This window comes from Rhynchophorus ferrugineus, unplaced genomic scaffold (genome assembly GCF_030347505.1).
Source record: "Rhynchophorus ferrugineus isolate W39M unplaced genomic scaffold, kcgeb_rfMv2 rfM1, whole genome shotgun sequence".
In the NCBI taxonomy this organism is placed as follows: domain Eukaryota; kingdom Metazoa; phylum Arthropoda; class Insecta; order Coleoptera; family Curculionidae; genus Rhynchophorus; species Rhynchophorus ferrugineus.
In genome coordinates, this window is record NW_027472580.1 from 18,526,022 (window position 1) to 18,544,849 (window position 18,828).

At 35.3% G+C, this 18,828-nt stretch overlaps 1 protein-coding gene, 1 long non-coding RNA gene, 13 other non-coding genes and 4 pseudogenes across 15 annotated transcripts; 1 reads left to right on the forward strand and 18 right to left on the reverse strand.

Moving 5' to 3' along the window:
- Positions 1-2,563: 2,563 nt before the first annotated feature.
- LOC143189914 (uncharacterized) lies at positions 2,564-3,030 on the reverse strand. Its single transcript, XR_013004110.1, has 3 exons — positions 2,873-3,030; positions 2,683-2,816; positions 2,564-2,613 (listed from the first exon to the last, which is right to left on the reverse strand). It is a non-coding gene; the product is annotated as an uncharacterized LOC143189914 (long non-coding RNA).
- Positions 3,031-5,322: 2,292 nt separating this feature from the next.
- On the forward strand, positions 5,323-18,069 carry LOC143195875 (uncharacterized). Its single transcript, XM_076403378.1, has 3 exons — positions 5,323-5,441; positions 9,259-9,512; positions 17,541-18,069. The coding sequence occupies exons 2-3, from the start codon at positions 9,324-9,326 to the stop codon at positions 17,928-17,930; spliced, it is 579 nt and encodes a 192-aa protein (XP_076259493.1). The 5' UTR covers positions 5,323-5,441; positions 9,259-9,323; the 3' UTR covers positions 17,931-18,069.
- On the reverse strand, positions 11,222-11,339 carry LOC143189348 (uncharacterized; annotated as a pseudogene).
- On the reverse strand, positions 11,523-11,640 carry LOC143189375 (5S ribosomal RNA). Its single transcript, XR_013003834.1, has one exon. It is a non-coding gene; the product is annotated as a 5S ribosomal RNA (ribosomal RNA).
- Positions 11,824-11,941, reverse strand: LOC143189489 (5S ribosomal RNA). Its single transcript, XR_013003931.1, has one exon. It is a non-coding gene; the product is annotated as a 5S ribosomal RNA (ribosomal RNA).
- On the reverse strand, positions 12,125-12,242 carry LOC143189302 (5S ribosomal RNA). Its single transcript, XR_013003775.1, has one exon. It is a non-coding gene; the product is annotated as a 5S ribosomal RNA (ribosomal RNA).
- Positions 12,426-12,543, reverse strand: LOC143189608 (5S ribosomal RNA). Its single transcript, XR_013004042.1, has one exon. It is a non-coding gene; the product is annotated as a 5S ribosomal RNA (ribosomal RNA).
- LOC143189346 (uncharacterized) lies at positions 12,727-12,843 on the reverse strand (annotated as a pseudogene).
- Positions 13,027-13,144, reverse strand: LOC143189306 (5S ribosomal RNA). The gene has a single exon (XR_013003779.1). It is a non-coding gene; the product is annotated as a 5S ribosomal RNA (ribosomal RNA).
- Positions 13,316-13,433, reverse strand: LOC143189310 (5S ribosomal RNA). The gene has a single exon (XR_013003783.1). It is a non-coding gene; the product is annotated as a 5S ribosomal RNA (ribosomal RNA).
- LOC143189303 (5S ribosomal RNA) lies at positions 13,617-13,734 on the reverse strand. Its single transcript, XR_013003776.1, has one exon. It is a non-coding gene; the product is annotated as a 5S ribosomal RNA (ribosomal RNA).
- LOC143189345 (uncharacterized) lies at positions 13,918-14,035 on the reverse strand (annotated as a pseudogene).
- On the reverse strand, positions 14,219-14,336 carry LOC143189309 (5S ribosomal RNA). Its single transcript, XR_013003782.1, has one exon. It is a non-coding gene; the product is annotated as a 5S ribosomal RNA (ribosomal RNA).
- Positions 14,508-14,625, reverse strand: LOC143189311 (5S ribosomal RNA). The gene has a single exon (XR_013003784.1). It is a non-coding gene; the product is annotated as a 5S ribosomal RNA (ribosomal RNA).
- Positions 14,809-14,926, reverse strand: LOC143189157 (5S ribosomal RNA). Its single transcript, XR_013003636.1, has one exon. It is a non-coding gene; the product is annotated as a 5S ribosomal RNA (ribosomal RNA).
- Positions 15,110-15,227, reverse strand: LOC143189168 (5S ribosomal RNA). Its single transcript, XR_013003647.1, has one exon. It is a non-coding gene; the product is annotated as a 5S ribosomal RNA (ribosomal RNA).
- On the reverse strand, positions 15,408-15,525 carry LOC143189312 (5S ribosomal RNA). The gene has a single exon (XR_013003785.1). It is a non-coding gene; the product is annotated as a 5S ribosomal RNA (ribosomal RNA).
- Positions 15,709-15,828, reverse strand: LOC143189347 (uncharacterized; annotated as a pseudogene).
- Positions 16,012-16,129, reverse strand: LOC143189180 (5S ribosomal RNA). Its single transcript, XR_013003658.1, has one exon. It is a non-coding gene; the product is annotated as a 5S ribosomal RNA (ribosomal RNA).
- Positions 18,070-18,828: the final 759 nt, after the last annotated feature.

The window sequence follows — 18,828 nt, forward strand, 5'->3', positions numbered from 1 at the left end:
TCCAATATCTTAACCTATCCAATTTGCGTCCATCTAGTATATTTTGAATAATTTAAATGTGGAAACTTTATTTGATGCTGTAGTTGCTACAGGATATTATTTATTAATTATTGAAAAATTGGTTTCTACTGAAATTATTGGTATATTGGATATGGGACTATATAACAAATGTAAGGTTTAATACAATTAATACTTTTATTTTATGTTAAAACTAATTTATTTTTGCGGTAAGAAATGATGACTTATTAGGAAGACGTCAGAAAAGACACTGCGGCCTCAATCTTATCCTATTGTAAACGAAAGCCTTATATCTAGACACATACTTACTCATTACTTAGTATATCTACCAGTCTAATATATTGCTTTTTTATTTTGAGCAACTATAATAAATGCAATTCGAACAGTTTATCGCAAAGGGTCCTTAAACATTTTCAATCCACTTTTTATGAACTTATAGCATGAACTGATATACTTTTACCCAAACTTCCCTTAATTATGCCCAGGAATGCTTCCAGTCCTGTTCCACAACCTGTATTATTTTCTTGGTAATCTGATTCTTTTCTTGATAAATAAGATAATAAGAGAATAACTTTTTATAATCTCCTCAGAATACATCTTAAAAGCATAAGTGACATAACCTGACATACATAAAGTGGATCGACAAAGTAATATGAGAACCTGACATATAGACAATATTTATTTATTAATAAGGTATTGAGCCACAATTATGTGATAAATAGTGCTTATACGGAGGTTGAACTAAATAATATGAAAATCACTTGCGTTTGAAAGAGGTGCAGTTCTTAGCAGAATAGATTCGTAGAGTGCCTGAATAGTTTCCAACGGTCTTTTTCTTGTACCAACATATTGGTCAATTGCTTCATTGTTGTCAGAAATTGAAAACTATACCTCGGTATTTGTTTGAAAACTCCCCATAATGATTCATGTTAAAGTCTGTCTATTGTATTGGCCAAGAGATATATTTATTGGCATTCTGAAACTCCTCAATCCAAGACTGAACTTTTTCGGTTGTGTATATATATGCATTATCATGTTGAAGTATGGAAATGTTTGACAGCAATATACTAATCATAAGAACTTCATAAGAAATCATTGGAGATATCTATATATTCAGTCGCAGTAATTTGACCAGTGATGTGAGTGATTGTTTTTTTTTTTAAATAATATTGCTCAAGTGGGCGTTGACTTCTTTTTGATCTTTTACGGTATCTGTCACTAAAAACAATAGTGTTTTTCCATATTTTGTATATACTGTCATTACCGTGGACACTGTCGCTAGTGAAACTTTAAACAATTCAGCTGTTTTCACACATCGCCGATCACTTGTAAATTGAGAACGTTGCTTTATTTACACGGAAGCACTATTGACAACATTCAATTAGAGATATTATATTCTATAGTATATCTAAAGAAGCAGTAAACATACGTCATCTAAATTTATGACGTCAAAATGCCGCATAAACTCTGAGGTATGATTCAGTTTGTCAGTAGTACATCTAGTGCATATATTATCGAATAATTTAAACTACAATTAATTATAAAGCCACAATAGTTTATAGGTTAGAGTATTTTATTATATTTACATGTACTATATTCTTCACTATCTATGAGTTAGAGTTCTAGGAGTGTTTTTATGTAGTGGTATCCCCTGGAGGCCCAATCCATCTAATTAACAGTTGTATATCCAAGTAATATATTTAACTTTTATTAGAGGAGCATATTGTTATATATATTATCCTTTAACGTTTAATTATTGTTTCCTTCGATGGTATATTTCCTTGTCAAGTCATTTTGATATCACTGATTTTTTTGTTCCTTCTATTACTGCCTGTGTACACCATTCTTAATAAACTTAATCATTGAATGTTCCCTAATGCATTTACAATATCTATAAAACAGTTACAATTCATCCTACCCTCGTACATTCTAACCTAATGCTCATATATACTTCTGAACAATTACACAAAACTATGCACACAAATCGTTCACATTCTATAATATAACATCTTACAATATATAATATATTAATTATATGCACACCTTCAGTTCTTTCCACTCTCATCACCCCGTCATGGAAATTGTCAGCATTGAATCATAATCCCACAATCATAAAGTTTAATTCTTTAACTCTTTTTTAATGTATCTAGTAAAATTCATCCGAACCAAATGACTATTAACCATTCCAACTTAAGAAATCTACGAAGAATAAGAACAATATATCTGCAATATATTATCTATAATAATTATGATTAACAATAAATTAATTGCGATTCCAATAGATACTTTTTCTATCAACTTAACGTGTCAAAAATGCCTCAATACTTTTACAATCACGTTGCCATGAGTGGCCCAATGTCCTATTCTGAAATATCTATGTCTCATCAAAATGCACAAATTAAAATAAGTCTTCCTTGATTTTATTATATTCTTTTAAAAATTGTATTCTTTTAAGGCAAAGTTTGGAAGTTCCATTAGACCTATTCGTGGGCTATCTTTACACCATTTAAATCCTAAATTACTTCACAGAATACGAATACGAATACATATCTCAAAATTTTAAGCTATTTATGGATACTTTCCATATAGTTTCCTCTGAAATAATTGTATTAAATTATATTAATATTGAAAAAACTAATCAGTGTTTTTCTAAATTTTATATACCTAATCTCTGATAGAGCTAACATCATTGATTCGTCACCCGCTTCATATGAGGAACTTTTTTTTTCGGTGAATCCAAGATTATATTTTTCATTTTTCGTAATATTTTAATGACCGTTCCCATGCTAATATTCACTCTAAAAAAAACTTTCAATAAAAATCGTTGTACTTATTTAACAGTAAAATTTTTTACCTGTCTAACGAATTTTACTAGCAAGAGGGGACTTCCATTATCTCATTCATATGCAAAGTAACTGGTTAGAGACACAATCTGTTTCTGACTATTTAAAGACTTCGGTATTTTCAATCAGAGTAAGTATCATAGTAACTATCAAAACAAGCAAGGTGTTAAAACAGCGTTTACCGGTTTAAAACCTGTAGTTATTATAATTGATATTTTGAAAAATTTCGCAGAAATCTGACAACCGAACGACTTTTGCAAGCTCATTCGTTTACGTGTTCGAACGTATCAGACAGAATTGTATCTTTTTTTAACTGGAATGAAATGAAAAGCAAAATATTGTCTCATTCTAAAACAAATTTCGGCAGGCAATACGTTAAACATCTTTATGACGTATGTTTACTGCTAATTTGGATACACTATAGTTGTTTATATTATGTTGTCTGTCTCCTTTATGACCAAATATTAATAATAATTTTAATTATGGACAAGGTAAAAAACAAAGATATTAGCTTTTTTATGTTAACGCAGTAATTAACTACGGAAGGATTTTAGTGAACACGGCTAGATCCTTATGAAAATTCGCGGAAACTTTAAACTACTTTTTGTCCGATTTTTCTATTTCTTTTATTCGCATTCTACCAACATGCAACTTGCACATAACTTTAGCTTTACCCTTGTAAGAGGTCAATTGAAACGTCCCTGGCCTGACACATAGATGGCGCTACTAGAATTAAATCTATATGTTTTCTAGTTAGCCCTAACCCTCAAAAGATGCGTGTATAAATTTGACAGCTGTCAGATCATTAGATTGTGAATTATAGTATTTTGAGTGAAGCAACTTTTGTTATTGTGAAAAAAATGGAAAAAAAGTAATTTCGCGTGTTGATAAAATATTGCTTTTTGAAGGAAAAAAATACAGTTGAAGCAAAAACTTGGCTTGATGCCGAGTTTCCGGACACTGCCCCAGCAAAATCAACCATCAAGGATTGGTATGCTAAGTTTAGACGTGGTGAAATGAGCACCAAAGACGGTGAATGCAGTGGACGCCCAATATAGGTTATTACCGACGAACATTTAAAAAATCCATAAAATCATTTTAAATGACCGTAAATTGAAAGTGAGTGAAATAGCAGACACTCAAAAGATATCAACTGAACGTGCATATCATATTATTCACTAATATTTGGGTATGATAAAGCTCTGTGCAAAGTGGGTGACTCGCGAGCTCACTTTTGACCAAAAACAACAACGAGTTAATGACAGCAGTGTTTGAAGATGGTCAAGCGTAATAAACCCGAGTTTTTGCGTCGATATGTGACAATGGATGAAACATAGCTCCATTAGTTCACAGCGAAGTCCAATCGACAGTTGTCCGACTGGACTGCATACAATGAACCCCCTCCAAAGCGTGGGAAAACACAACAGTCGGCTGGCAGGGTTATGGCGTCTGTATTTTGGGATGCGCATTGAATAATTTTCATTGACTACCTTGAAAAAGGAAGGACCATAAACAACGACTATTACATAGAGTTATTGGACCGTTTGAAGGACGAAATCGCCGAAAAACTGCCGCATTTGAAGAAAAAGAATGTGGTGTTTCACCAAGACAATGCACTGTGTCACAAGTCAGTGAAAACGATGGCAAAAATTCATAAATTGGGCTTGGAATTGCTTCCTCGTATTCTCCAGAACTGGCCCCAGCGATTATTTCGTGTTCTCACATCTCAAAAGAATGCTTGTTGGGAAGAAATTTTCGTCGAATGAAGAGGTGGTCGCCGAAACTGAGGCCTATTTTGAAGCAAAGGACAAATCATACTACAAAAATGATATCGAAAAGTTGGAGGGTCGCTATAATCAGTGTATCATCTTGACCTGTTATATCAGTTGTTTATGGATCGATGGAGTAACAGTGATTCTTAATTCACTCTCCTAATAATATAGTTAGACATTCTTAAAATTTAAATAGGCCTTCATTCTGGGTTGCATTACAATCGATAGTTACGCAGCTGGGGTGGTATATTGCGTCATCATAAGGTATCACTATAACACTGTTACCATTTCCATAATCAAACTCAAAAAAAGTCTAACCAATGATTCACTTTTGATTTGGCAATCTGTTAGTCTATTCTGCTAAAGTGAACTTAACTTTCCAAACTTATTGCAATATATATGACAATACGGTTAACACCGAATAAATAAATATGAATGAATGGGTCAATTAGGCCAAATTATACAAAAAAAACTCACGTTGTCGTGACAGAGACATCATCAATTAGCCACAATTACACATATTTAGAAAACGGCAATTACCGAACCCGTAAAAAATTCTTCCTATTCATCACCGTCGTTAATTTTTAAACCTGAACGCGACAAATGAATGACTAAATCCTGTGGGTTGGACACATTCCCGATTAAGATCGGGGTCATCGGGGGTTAATTCCTTTTAATTAAGGGGGACCTCGGAAGGTACGAGTTTCAAAATCTATTCGTTAGTATTGTCCGAATACCAGTTCGTCTGGTCGTTGAAAAGGTGTTGTTTATAGAAAAGAAGGTGGATAATTTTTATCTATTTCAGAAGGTAGGCCAATTCAGTTTTACTATTAATTTGTAAAAAAAATATTTAGTTTTTATATTTTAGTTTTCTAAACATTTAAAAATGTGTTTTTAAGTATTTTTTATTGTTACTCTTTGTTACTAGCAATATTCCGGGTTTTTTTCGCATCATATTCAGGTCTTCTTCTTTTATTCTATTCGCGTTACATGAGTTACACTGGCTTGAGTTATGTAATATTTTGAAGTAAATTAATTTTTAGGATATTTTTTTAAGTATATTTTAAAGTCTCCTTTTACCAACTATGGGTTTACTTGGACTGGACCTACAGTTTTAACATGGGCTGCGAACCACGGTCCTCAGCAATAAGCCTACCGACTGGCCAGTGATTAACTTTAGAAATCATCCCAGAAGACATCCGGTCTTACCCAGCCTGGTTACTGGCGTCACTAGGACCATTTTCCTTGTCGGATTTTACACTCTTGCCTAGGACAACCACAAATTTTAAACAATCACAAACATAAATTTACGATCATACCTCAGTGGAATTCGAATCCGTGGCTATCGCAATAGTAGGAGGACCGTCCTCTCGCCTTTACCACTACGCCACCAAGCTGCCAATTTTTAGGATATGTTTATATGGTTCGGTGAATGGAGGTTAAACGAAATGAAACAGTGGTGTTTACATGATGTGACCGTTATTTATTGATATAATAAAAATGTCGAAAATACAAGTGATAAAAGGTATCGGCGCTTACTTGTAGACGAGGCTTGGGCAGTAGATGGTGGCACGTCTGATCTGAAATATGGTCACTGAGTGAATGAATGAACCTTTCAATAATCTCCCAGAAAAACGTCTGGGGGTTGCCAGATATTAGTTATCGTGTTCTAGTTGACGCTGCTGGCACCCCGCCCTTGTTCAACATCAGGGATTATATTTCTGGGTATTTTGTAGACCGTTATTCCACGATGTAATATTCAACATGCCACAAAATCGCTATAAATAGTTTTGGTTTTCTAATCCCTTTCATACATTATAACTGATGCAGTCGGTAGAATTCCGGCTAGATCATATAGCTGTTCTCTTTTCATCAAATTAATTATCAAGAAAGGAAGACATGTTGACGTTAGATTGGCAAACGTTACGCAGTTTCTCGAAGCGTTTCTTGGTGTACTTAAGTGGATTTCGGACAAAAGTACCGCAGCTGAAACCTAAGGTCACAAAAGGTGGATTGAAAATGCCCAACGACTTCTAGCCATAAACTATTCCAAGGAAGAAATATTCAGATCTTTGAAAAACACCCCTAATCTGTGGATTACTAGGATCACAGTTTAAGGTATAAGGCCATCAAAGACGGATTGCAGTATCACAATTTCTTAGCCGTAGGCTGTTGGAACCATTCCGTAGAGGGGTACCATGGAAATTTCGGGTGAAACAGTACCATTTCAAAGATCTGAAAAGATAAAATGGTGGACGAAGATACAGGCGATACTCAAACATAATTTTACAATAACTATAAGTTATCCTGACGGAATGTGAACGAGTGAGGCGGGTTGGTCCGTTTTTACCTTCAGTGTCGTTTTGTATAGCTGTTCAACCAGTCGTCTCGTTTCTTACTTAGCATTTATAGTAATAATTATCATGTATTAATTAAGATTTTTTAATCATTTAGTGGTTTTCCTAGTTTTGGGATCATAATAATTACAACCATATTTCAAATATCTGGGACGTTTTAGTCCGAATGCCCTTTTTGTTATATTTTGCAGCACTTTTACAGTTATTAAATCATAAGCTGATACGTTCTTTAGGTTGATGTCAACGTTATATAACTTCTTTTGGCGTAACTAGTTGAATCGAAATTTATTTTCATTTGGTTTGAAGGTTTTTGTTTTTTCTACCTAGGCCTCTTCTAAATCGTCCGTGAAAACATGATCGTTTTATATTTTTGGTGGTATTCCGGAATTAATGGTGTATTCAGTCTCAATCTCCTTGCCATTTCCTAAATCTCGGTGTTACTTAATTATATATTTGTCTTTATCTTCCAATATTGCTTTTTCTGGCCTTTATGTTATATTGTTTAAGATTAGCGTTGGAAAATATCGACTAAAAAGACTCTCGACTGTATAGTAATTGACTATTTTTTATTATCGACTATTTCAATCGTAACTAATCACAATTGGACTGTTTTTCACGAGTTTAGTTGATTGCAACAATCGTTAATAGGTTTATACTGACTAGCTTTATAATTTGAAAGTATTTGTAACTAAGGATAACTAAAATTATTATTTCATTTAAAAAGAGTGCGATAGTTAAATAGTTGATAAATATTCATTATGAAAGTACGATAAAAGTATATGGGGCTCATTGTATCATTTTTTTACAATCAATCAACTTCTAAAATTATCAACTATATTAAATATAAAATTAATTTTACATCATTAGGAATTAAACCGATCTTTGGACCATACTAGAATCCAAAAAATACCTATTTCCTTTTCTTTTCCAATATTATCTCCGATACATCTCAATATACATCTCCGTCTCACTTATACTTGTTACAACTTTCACTAATACTTACTATACTAATCACTACAGTAGTTTGTTTTCAGAGTCATAACAAACGAAAACTTAAATTTGGCACGGAAACGTTGCATTATAAATATTGATGACGTGCATTGACTGTTTTATTGGAAAGAATTCTTTTGTTAATTCTTGAATATTCATGCCTAATTATCACTTATTGTATGTTTGCAGGGCTACAGCCTATTTTATTGGGACAATAAGTATCAAACGGTATAAAAACTAATACATTTTCCAATACATTGTCTTCGAATGTTATTGGTCACTCAGGTCGCTCTCTGTCATGACATCGAAATCACCACTTCAAAAAAATCTTGAAACTTTAAAATCAAAACCGATAATTGCCATGTGACAGAGCTGATGACAAGTTTCTAAAAGTGTTTGTTATGTTTTTGACAACAGATACACTGAATAACTCAATAAAATTAAACAGAAAACTGTTATTTCATGTAGTGGTATAATAAAACTATAAAATCTAATAGTTAGATTGTTTAATAGTTGTTTTCATAGATATTTCACATTTTCACCATCAAATATAACTCAACAAAATTAACGTAAGCACATAATATAAGAGTAAAATAACCAGTGGATCAAAATTCCCGCTACCATTTTGTGACGTGTAGCTCAATTTTACTTTAACCATTGTGTTGTGTAGACGTCCAAATTTTATTATGAATAAATATACACCACAAGAACGAGCAGAAATAGTGACAATATTTACTAACAATAATCGTTCCATTGCTGCCACCCAGCGGAAATTGCGTCAAAAATATCCTAATCGTGCAGTACCCCACAAAACCACAATTTATCGTTTACATGCGAATTCTCGACAGCACGGCACGACAGCAGACAGGCCCCTTTCTCGAAGACAACGGACGTCCCGTAACGCTAAAAATGTAGCTCTGATGGGCGATAGTGTTGCAGCGCCTACAGAAACATCATTTCGGAGACATAGTTCCCAGTTACACATTTCTGCACGCAGTTTAAGACGAATTTTGAAAACTGATTTGAAAATGTTCCGTACAAAATTCAATTAGTCCAAAAATTGCTACCGAGAGATACTGATCAACGAGTTGAGTACAGTAATGCAATCCTAAGGCTGTCGGATGAAATTGAAGATTTTTGAAGAAATTGAAGATCAAAATGGTAGTATATATTCTATAAACGTTGTATATAACGTTGTATATATTCTCGATTAAATAATCTGTATAAATGAAATGACTTACCATAATGTTAATATCTTTCAATATTTTGTATGTGCAGAGTAAAAATCAACCGTCAAGGTGGCGAACAGAGAATCCTTTTACGACGTTCCAAAGAAACTCAGGATGTCGTCGGAATTAAGAAAAATCGAGGAGCATCCGTCCAAACAAGTCATTAATAAAGATAACTTACCGAACAACATAAACAAGGAAGATTCCGAAAGAGAAACAGACGATGTCAAGGAACAGCCGAAAAAAAATCTGGTCACCAAAATAAGGGACGAATGGCAACTAATCGCAAGAATAATAGAATTGGTGAGTAATATTTACTGCATTTACATTGTTTTTATAAAATACAAACACAATGGGAGGTTAAAACGTGGTGTAAATCGGCGCTTGACTGACAAAACAAAATAAGAAAATATCAAGTTTCTAGGAAAAAAAAATCATATGTTAATCGAAATAACGCACCTATTAATACAGAATTAAGAATAATACCACTCTATTCACCAGATTTAGCTACCTTTAAGAACTGAATGCACAGTGTACTTTAAAACGTCACAGAGATGAGAACATCGAAGTATTTTTAGAAAAAACGAAGTTAAGAAAGAAGTTATATTACACAAAGCTTTCTATTGCTATATATGTTAATATTATAACTTTCTTTAATTATAATTTATTATTACCTAATAGCTGTGTAAAATAGACTATCATCTCAACTTGATAATAAAATAATAAACTTGATATAATTAAAATAATTGACCAAAATGATAATTTGTGGTCTAAATCTACAAATTTTTAACAAATAAAGAAACACATTGTAGCGATCCTGAGGCATGTCGAATCCAGAAATATAACACAAGATGCTGAACACGGGCGGGGTGCCAGCAGCGCCAAATAGTACACGATAATTTGTTATTTCCACATTTTATATTACATCAATATATAACGGTCACACCATGTAAACTATAACTGTTTCATTTCATTTAACCTCCATTCACCGAGCCATAACACAAACCCTTTATTCGATTCTGACATTAAAATCTCTCTCTGTCTTCAATAAATAAAATATAAGGTATATAATGCTTCCAGCCTTCTACTTCTTAATTATAAACAACAAACAACTTCTTCAGCTATCTTTCAATTGTTCAATCAGATGCGTGCGCATGCAAAAGAATTTGTCAATTTAATCTGAGATCCGAGCCGGTGTTCGTCAAGGAGATGACATCTCTGCTCAACTTTTCAACATAATAATGAATACAACAAGGCGAAGGTTTTTTAAAACAGACATGGCGTTCTCTATGGTGATACAAATTATTTGAGCGATTTGACTTTCGTCGATGATAGAGCTATAAACGTTGATACAGATGGATCGCATTGGAGAGCCATATGGTTAGAGAATGATTGGAGGAGACGAAAATATTGACAAATGATGAATCGGCTGCTTTTGAAAATCTCAACGGCATCCAGATGGAGCAACTGAAGGAGTTCATGTATCTGGGGTCAGTACTACTGCAGAAGGAAGTGGCCTTTACTGCTGAAGTAATAAGTCAAATAGACCATGCTGGAGGAGTTCTTGCTTGTTTAAAATTGTAGGTGGAAGAGAAAAAATATTATTAAATCCGCCTCATTAGACAATTTTATATTTATGGTTCAGAAACTTGGATATTGGAATCTCATATGTAGCAGTAGTACTCAAGGCTTCCATCCGCTTTTGGATCGAAGAACATTTGTATTGACATAGTTTCCACACAATCTCATCCGTCACTTACAGTATATATTATCTGCTTATACTTCGATTATATATATAGTCCGACGTCGCATAACCTGCTCGGATATTCTCGTCTTTCAACCTTAATTCATCCTTATATAGCGGGTGTCTGGATTTAGTCCGACTTGTTCTACTAGAGGAATTTTACGTTTTTTACTTTTCTGTAATATTTACTACCTCTGTAAAAAATAGAAAGTACAATAAAGCAAGCCCTTATTAAGGCAATTAATAACCGACTTTGTTCAAAAAGAAAAAACAACGACACGCGGGGTTCCCAAGCGGTCACCCATCAAAGTACTAACCGCGACCGACGTCGCTTAACTTCAGTGATCGAACGCGAACTAGTAGACCGACGTAGTATGGTCGTTACATGCACTTTCTATCTTAATTCGTGCTTATATAGCGGATTTTGGATTTAGTCCGACTTGTTTTACTAGAGGAATTTTACGTTTTTTACGTTTCTGTAATCTTTACTACCACTGTAAAAAATAAAAAGTACAAAAATGCAAGCCCTCATTAAGGCTGTTAATAACCGACTTTGTTCAAAAAGAAAAAAACAACGACACGCGGGGTTCCCAAGCGGTCACCCATCCAAGTACTAACCGCGCCCGACGTCGCTTAACTTCAGTGATCGAACGGGAACTGGTGGACCGACGTGGTATGGTCGTTGCATGCACTTTCTATCTTAATTCGTGCTTATATAGCGGATTTTGGATTTAGTCCGACTTGTTTTACTAGAGGAATTTTACGTTTTTTACGTTTCTGTAATCTTTACTACCACTGTAAAAAATAAAAAGTACAAAAATGCAAGCCCTCATTAAGGCTGTTAATAACCGACTTTGTTCAAAAAGAAAAAAACAACGACACGCGGGGTTCCCAAGCGGTCACCCATCCAAGTACTAACCGCGCCCGACGTCGCTTAACTTCAGTGATCGAACGGGAACTGGTGGACCGACGTGGTATGGTCGTTGCATATACTTTCTATCTTAATTCGTGCTTATATAGCGGATTTTGGATTTAGTCCGGCTTGTTTTACTAGAGGAATTTTACGTTTTTTACTTTTCTGTAATCTTTACTGCCACTGTAAAAAATAAAAAGTACAAAAATGCAAGCCCTCATTAAGGCTGTTAATAACCGACTTTGTTCAAAAAGAAAAAAACAACAACACGCGGGGTTCCCAAGCGGTCACCCATCCAAGTACTAACCGCGCCCGACGTCGCTTAACTTCAGTGATCGAACGGGAACTGGTGGACCGACGTGGTATGGTCGTTGCATGCATTTTTAATCTTCATTCCTGCATGTATAGCGGATTTTGGATTTAGTCCGGCTTGTTTTACTAGAGGAATTTTACGTTTTTTACTTTTCTGTAATCTTTACTGCCACTGTAAAAAATAAAAAGTACAAAAATGCAAGCCCTCATTAAGGCTGTTAATAACCGACTTTGTTCAAAAAGAAAAAAACAACGACACGCGGGGTTCCCAAGCGGTCACCCATCCAAGTACTAACCGCGCCCGACGTCGCTTAACTTCAGTGATCGAACGGGAACTGGTGGACCGACGTGGTATGGTCGTTGCATATACTTTCTATCTTAATTCGTGCTTATATAGCGGATTTTGGATTTAGTCCGGCTTGTTTTACTAGAGGAATTTTACGTTTTTTACTTTTCTGTAATCTTTACTACCACTGTAAAAAATAAAAAGAACAAAAATGCAAGCCCTCATTAAGGCTGTTAATAACCGACTTTGTTCAAAATGAAGAAAAAAACGACACGCGGGGTTCCCAAGCGGTCACCCATCCAAGTACTAACGCGCCCGACGTCGCTTAACTTCAGTGATCGAACGGGAACTGGTGGACCGACGTGGTATGGTCGTTGCATGCACTTTTAATCTTAACTCCTGCATATATAGCGGATTTTGGATTTAGTCCGGCTTGTTTTACTAGAGGAATTTTACGTTTTTTACTTTTCTGTAATCTTTACTGCCACTGTAAAAAATAAAAAGTACAAAAATGCAAGCCCTCATTAAGGCTGTTAATAACCGACTTTGTTCAAAAAGAAAAAAACAACAACACGCGGGGTTCCCAAGCGGTCACCCATCCAAGTACTAACCGCGCCCGACGTCGCTTAACTTCAGTGATCGAACGGGAACTGGCGGACCGACGTGGTATGGTCGTTGCATGTACTTTCAAGCTTAATTCATATTTATAAGGCGTCTTTTTGGATTTAGTCCGACTTGTTTAATTAGATAAATTTTACGTTTTTTACTTCTCTGTAATCTTTTCTACCACTGTAAAAGATAAAAAATACAAAAAAGCAAGTCCTTATTAACGCCGACTTTGTTCAAAAAGAAAAAAACGACACGCGGGGTTCCCAAGCGGTCACCCATCCAAGTACTAACCGCGCCCGACGTCGCTTAACTTCAGTGATCGAACGGGAACTGGTGGACCGACGTGGTATGGTCGTTGCATATACTTTCTATCTTAATTCGTGCTTATATAGCGGATTTTGGATTTAGTCCGGCTTGTTTTACTAGAGGAATTTTACGTTTTTTACTTTTCTGTAATCTTTACTGCCACTGTAAAAAATAAAAAGTACAAAAATGCAAGCCCTCATTAAGGCTGTTAATAACCGACTTTGTTCAAAAAGAAAAAAACAACAACACGCGGGGTTCCCAAGCGGTCACCCATCCAAGTACTAACCGCGCCCGACGTCGCTTAACTTCAGTGATCGAACGGGAACTGGTGGACCGACGTGGTATGGTCGTTGCATGCATTTTTAATCTTCATTCCTGCATGTATAGCGGATTTTGGATTTAGTCCGGCTTGTTTTACTAGAGGAATTTTACGTTTTTTACTTTTCTGTAATCTTTACTACCACTGTAAAAAATAAATAGTACAAAAATGCAAGCCCTCATTAAGGCTGTTAATAACCGACTTTGTTCAAAAAGAAAAAAACAACGACACGCGGGGTTCCCAGGCGGTCTCCCTTCCAAGTACTAACCGGGCCCGACGTCGCTTAACTTCAGTGATCTAACGGGAACTGGTGGACCGACGTGGTATGGTCGTTGCATGCACTTTTAATCTTAACTCCTGCATATATAGCGGATTTTGGATTTAGTCCGGCTTGTTTTACTAGAGGAATTTTACGTTTTTTACTTTTCTGTAATCTTTACTGCCACTGTAAAAAATAAAAAGTACAAAAATGCAAGCCCTCATTAAGGCTGTTAATAACCGACTTTGTTCAAAAAGAAAAAAACAACAACACGCGGGGTTCCCAAGCGGTCACCCATCCAAGTACTAACCGCGCCCGACATCGCTTAACTTCAGTGATCTAACGGGAACTGGTGGACCGACGTGGTATGGTCGTTGCATGTACTTTAAAGCTTAATTCATACTTATACGGCGTCTTTTTGGATTTAGTCCGACTTGTTTAATTAGATAAATTTTACGTTTTTTACTTTTATGTAATCTTTTCTACCACTGTAAAAGATAAAAAATACAAAAAAGCAAGTCCTTATTAACGCCGACTTTGTTCAAAAAGAAAAAAACGACACGCGGGGTTCCCAAGCGGTCACCCATCCAAGTACTAACCGCGCCCGACGTCGCTTAACTTCAGTGATCGAACGGGAACTGGTGGACCGACGTGGTATGGTCGTTGCATGCACTTTTAATCTTAATTCTTGTATATATAGCGGATTTTGGATTTAGTCCGACTTGTTTTACTAGAGGAATTTTACGTTTTTTACTTTTCTGTAATCTTTACTACCACTGTAAAAAATAAAAAGTACAAAAATGCAAGCCCTCATTAAGGCTGTTAATAACCGACTTTGTTCAAAAAGAAAAAAACAACGACACGCGGGGTTCCCAAGCGGTCACCCATCCAAGTACTAACCGCGCCCGACGTCGCTTAACTTCAGTGATCGAACGGGAACTGGTGGACCGACGTGGTATGGTCGTTGCATGCACTTTTAATCTTAATTCCTGCTTATATACCGGATTTTGGATTTAGTCCGGCTTGTTTTACTAGAGGAATTTTACGTTTTTTACGTTTCTGTAATCTTTACTACCACTGTAAAAAATAAAAAGTACAAAAATGCAAGCCCTCATTAAGGCTGTTAATAACCGACTTTGTTCAAAAAGAAAAAAACAACGACACGCGGGGTTCCCAAGCGGTCACCCATCCAAGTACTAACCGCGCCCGACGTCGCTTAACTTCAGTGATCGAACGGGAACTGGTGGACCGACGTGGTATGGTCGTTGCATGCACTTTCAATCTTAATTCTTGCATATATAGCGAATTTTTGATTTAGTCCGGCTTGTTTTACTAGAGGAATTTTACGTTTTTTACGTTTCTGTAATCTTTACTACCACTGTAAAAAATAAAAAGAACAAAAATGCAAGCCCTCATTAAGGCTGTTAATAACCGACTATGTTCAAAAAGAAAAAAACGACACGCGGGGTTCCCAAGCGGTCACCCATCCAAGTACTAACCGCGCCCGACGTCGCTTAACTTCAGTGATCGAACGGGAACTGGTGGACCGACGTGGTATGGTCGTTGCATGCACTTTCTATCTTAATTCGTGCTTATATAGCGGATTTTGGATTTAGTCCGACTTGTTTTACTAGAGGAATTTTACGTTTTTTACGTTTCTGTAATCTTTACTGCCACTGTAAAAAATAAAAAGTACAAAAATGCAAGCCCTCATTAAGGCTGTTAATAACCGACTTTGTTCAAAAAGAAAAGAACAACAACACGCGGGGTTCCCAAGCGGTCACACATCCAAGTACTAAAACCGCGCCCGACGTCGCTTAACTTCAGTGATCGAACGGGAACTGGTGGACCGACGTGGTATGGTCGTTGCATGCACTTTTAATCTTAATTCTTGCATATATAGCGGATTTTGGATTTAGTCCGACTTGTTTTACTAGAGGAATTTTACGTTTTTTACTTTTCTGTAATCTTTACTGCCACTGTAAAAAATAAAAAGTACAAAAATGCAAGCCCTCATTAAGGCTGTTAATAACCGACTTTGTTCAAAAAGAAAAAAACAACGACACGCGGGGTTCCCAAGCGGTCACCCATCCAAGTACTAACCGCGCCCGACGTCGCTTAACTTCAGTGATCGAACGGGAACTGGTGGACCGACGTGGTATGGTCGTTGCATGCACTTTTAATCTTCATTCCTGCATGTATAGCGGATTTTGGATTTAGTCCGGCTTGTTTTACTAGAGGAATTTTACGTTTTTTACTTTTCTGTAATCTTTACTGCCACTGTAAAAAATAAAAAGTACAAAAATGCAAGCCCTCATTAAGGCTGTTAATAACCGACTTTGTTCAAAAAGAAAAAAACAACGACACGCGGGGTTCCCAAGCGGTCACCCATCCAAGTACTAACCGCGCCCGACGTTAATTAATATCAATTGAAAATTATTTTTTAAAATTAAAAATTTAAGTTATTTAGTAGCAATTGAAAATGTTTCTTTCCAAGATTTTATTAGAAATCTAATCATTCTTTTACGATGTGACCAGCAATGCGTGACAATCAGTTGAGCAACTAATTCAGTCTCGCATATACAATGGTATATAAATGTGGGAAGAAAGGTGAAAAGTTCCTCGCAGATTTGTGTGTCGAGAACGACCTTTTGTTTTGAAGAAAAATATGTGTATCATAAAACAAGTAACATCAAAGAAAGAGATTTAAAAATTGGTGATTAACATAACAGAATATTCAAGTGCATCAACAGCTACGTATTAGTGGGAAAGTTGAAATTCTCCTCGAGACCTGGCTATGGAATGATGATGATCATCTTAAAACACCAGTTAAACTAGTATTATGAAATATTGTAAAACAAAATTATATAATATATATAATTAATAAAATTGCATGGTTTTTGTTCGATAACTGAATATAATCGGCAGTCGTATAATAACTTAATATTAATAAACTAATGGATAACATGAAATAACACTATCAGATGACAGCCTAATAATATTAAAACAACCGTAACAGTGGGCGGCTTGGTTGGCGCAGTGATCAAGGCGACAAGACGGTTCTCCTACTGTTTCGAATGCTGCTAGGGCATAGATGATGCACTTTATATTTGTGACTCTAATTGTAAATGTCTTTATAGACAACAGTGGAAAATTCGACAAAGAATAACCATCCCAGTCAAGCCAGTAACCTATCTGGGTAAGACTGGCTATCTTCTGGTACGGTCTCTAAAGTTGGTCATTTGCCAGAGTCGGTAGGTTTAATGCCGAGGACCGTGGTTCGAAGCCCACGTTAAATAGTAGGTCCAGTCCAGATAAATCCACGTTGGTAAAAATGATACTTTAAAATACAACAAAAAAAACTATCATGATACGGAACAAAAACCATCAATTTAATACGTAAAATTATCGTCAAATATGTCTTCGAACTATTGTCAAATTTAATACATAAAATTAAAGTTCATACCATTAGTTTTAAGTCTTTATTTCATTTTTTAAATTCAATGTTAAATTTAATAAAAATTGAACCATATCAGGTTTGAATAATTTAATGGACTTATTGTAAAACTGACTTTCATTTTAGGCGATCAATGCCTTATGCTTGGGCTTATTCTACCAACCAGCCAGTAAATCGGCAAACTTTACCAAACACCACTTGGAACAAGTAGGCTTGCTTTTCTTGACATTTTCTGGCTACTTAGTGATCAACGCTGTCTTCATCATTAGCCGACTGATCAAAGACAGGATACCATTCAGAACAATATCGCTGTTTTCCATCATCGCTGCGGTACTTAATTTCGTTGCGGCACTGTTGCTGATTGTCGACAAGAAGAACAAATTTCAAGCGATGTATTACGAACCTCAAATGCATTTGATCGGAGTACTGACAAGCGCTACTGTGTTGTGTTTTGTCAACACGGTAGTTTATGGTTTAGATGGTGTATATACATTTTTACTTAAGAAAGATTATTAAATTAAATTAAGGAATATTGTTGTATCAGTGTAAATGTTAATAATGTCAAGCCCTATCATAATCCGTCCTTAATATTCTTGTACAATATTATGTAAATGTTTAATGTAATAAGCTAAAAATAAATTATTTAAATATATAATATCTTGTTTTACTACATTCAAATGTGCCATATACAAGAACGTATATTTTTAACATTATATTGGGTATTTGTACCTCTTCTGATCATTGCAACAATATATATATATATATATATATATATATATATATATATATATATATATATATATATATATATGTCCATCATTTTCTACAACTTTTTCCAGTCTTTGTGGCAGGAATAATTAACAAGTCGTATAATTTTCACTTAAAAAATTACAAACAAATAATCCAATTCTTAGTGGAAAACCTTATGCTAAAACAAGTAAGTATGCATTCAACAAATTGAACAAACATCCTTAGAGGTTATATCGGCTATTCAAGTATTTTGATTGGCCAATCTACATTATATGCACCTGTAAAAAAACATTGCTCTGTGAAGACATTTGACCATTTTTTAATGGCAACCAAATACTTCTTCGAAGGAAAACGATTCTGTATTTCTTTGCTATCTGTGCAGCGTGGTACACAACACGTCCTAAATCGAGAATTCACTGTACTTATTGTACTCGCCACTTGTATATACTAATGAACTAATATTTTAATCTCTAAACGTTATAACAATCTAAACGTCCTTCCTTGCGTCAGGCATAGTGAAAATGGCGCCATAATGGCGCTCAGAATGAATAAAAAATAAACGCTCCATAGAAACGAAGTGAGCCAATCAGATCTCGTCGCGGTTCTTAGCATAGCGATTTAAACAAATAATAAGTTAAAAGTAGCGACATCTAGATGTTGGACG

Bases quoted from the DNA above. Each gene is read 5' to 3' on its own strand.
- LOC143195875 (XM_076403378.1), top strand. From the start codon at position 9,324: ATGTCGTCGGAATTAAGAAAAATCGAGGAGCATCCGTCCAAACAAGTC. The intron at 9,513-17,540 runs GTGAGTAATATT...CTTTCATTTTAG, and splicing joins TCGCAAGAATAATAGAATTG to GCGATCAATGCCTTATGCTT.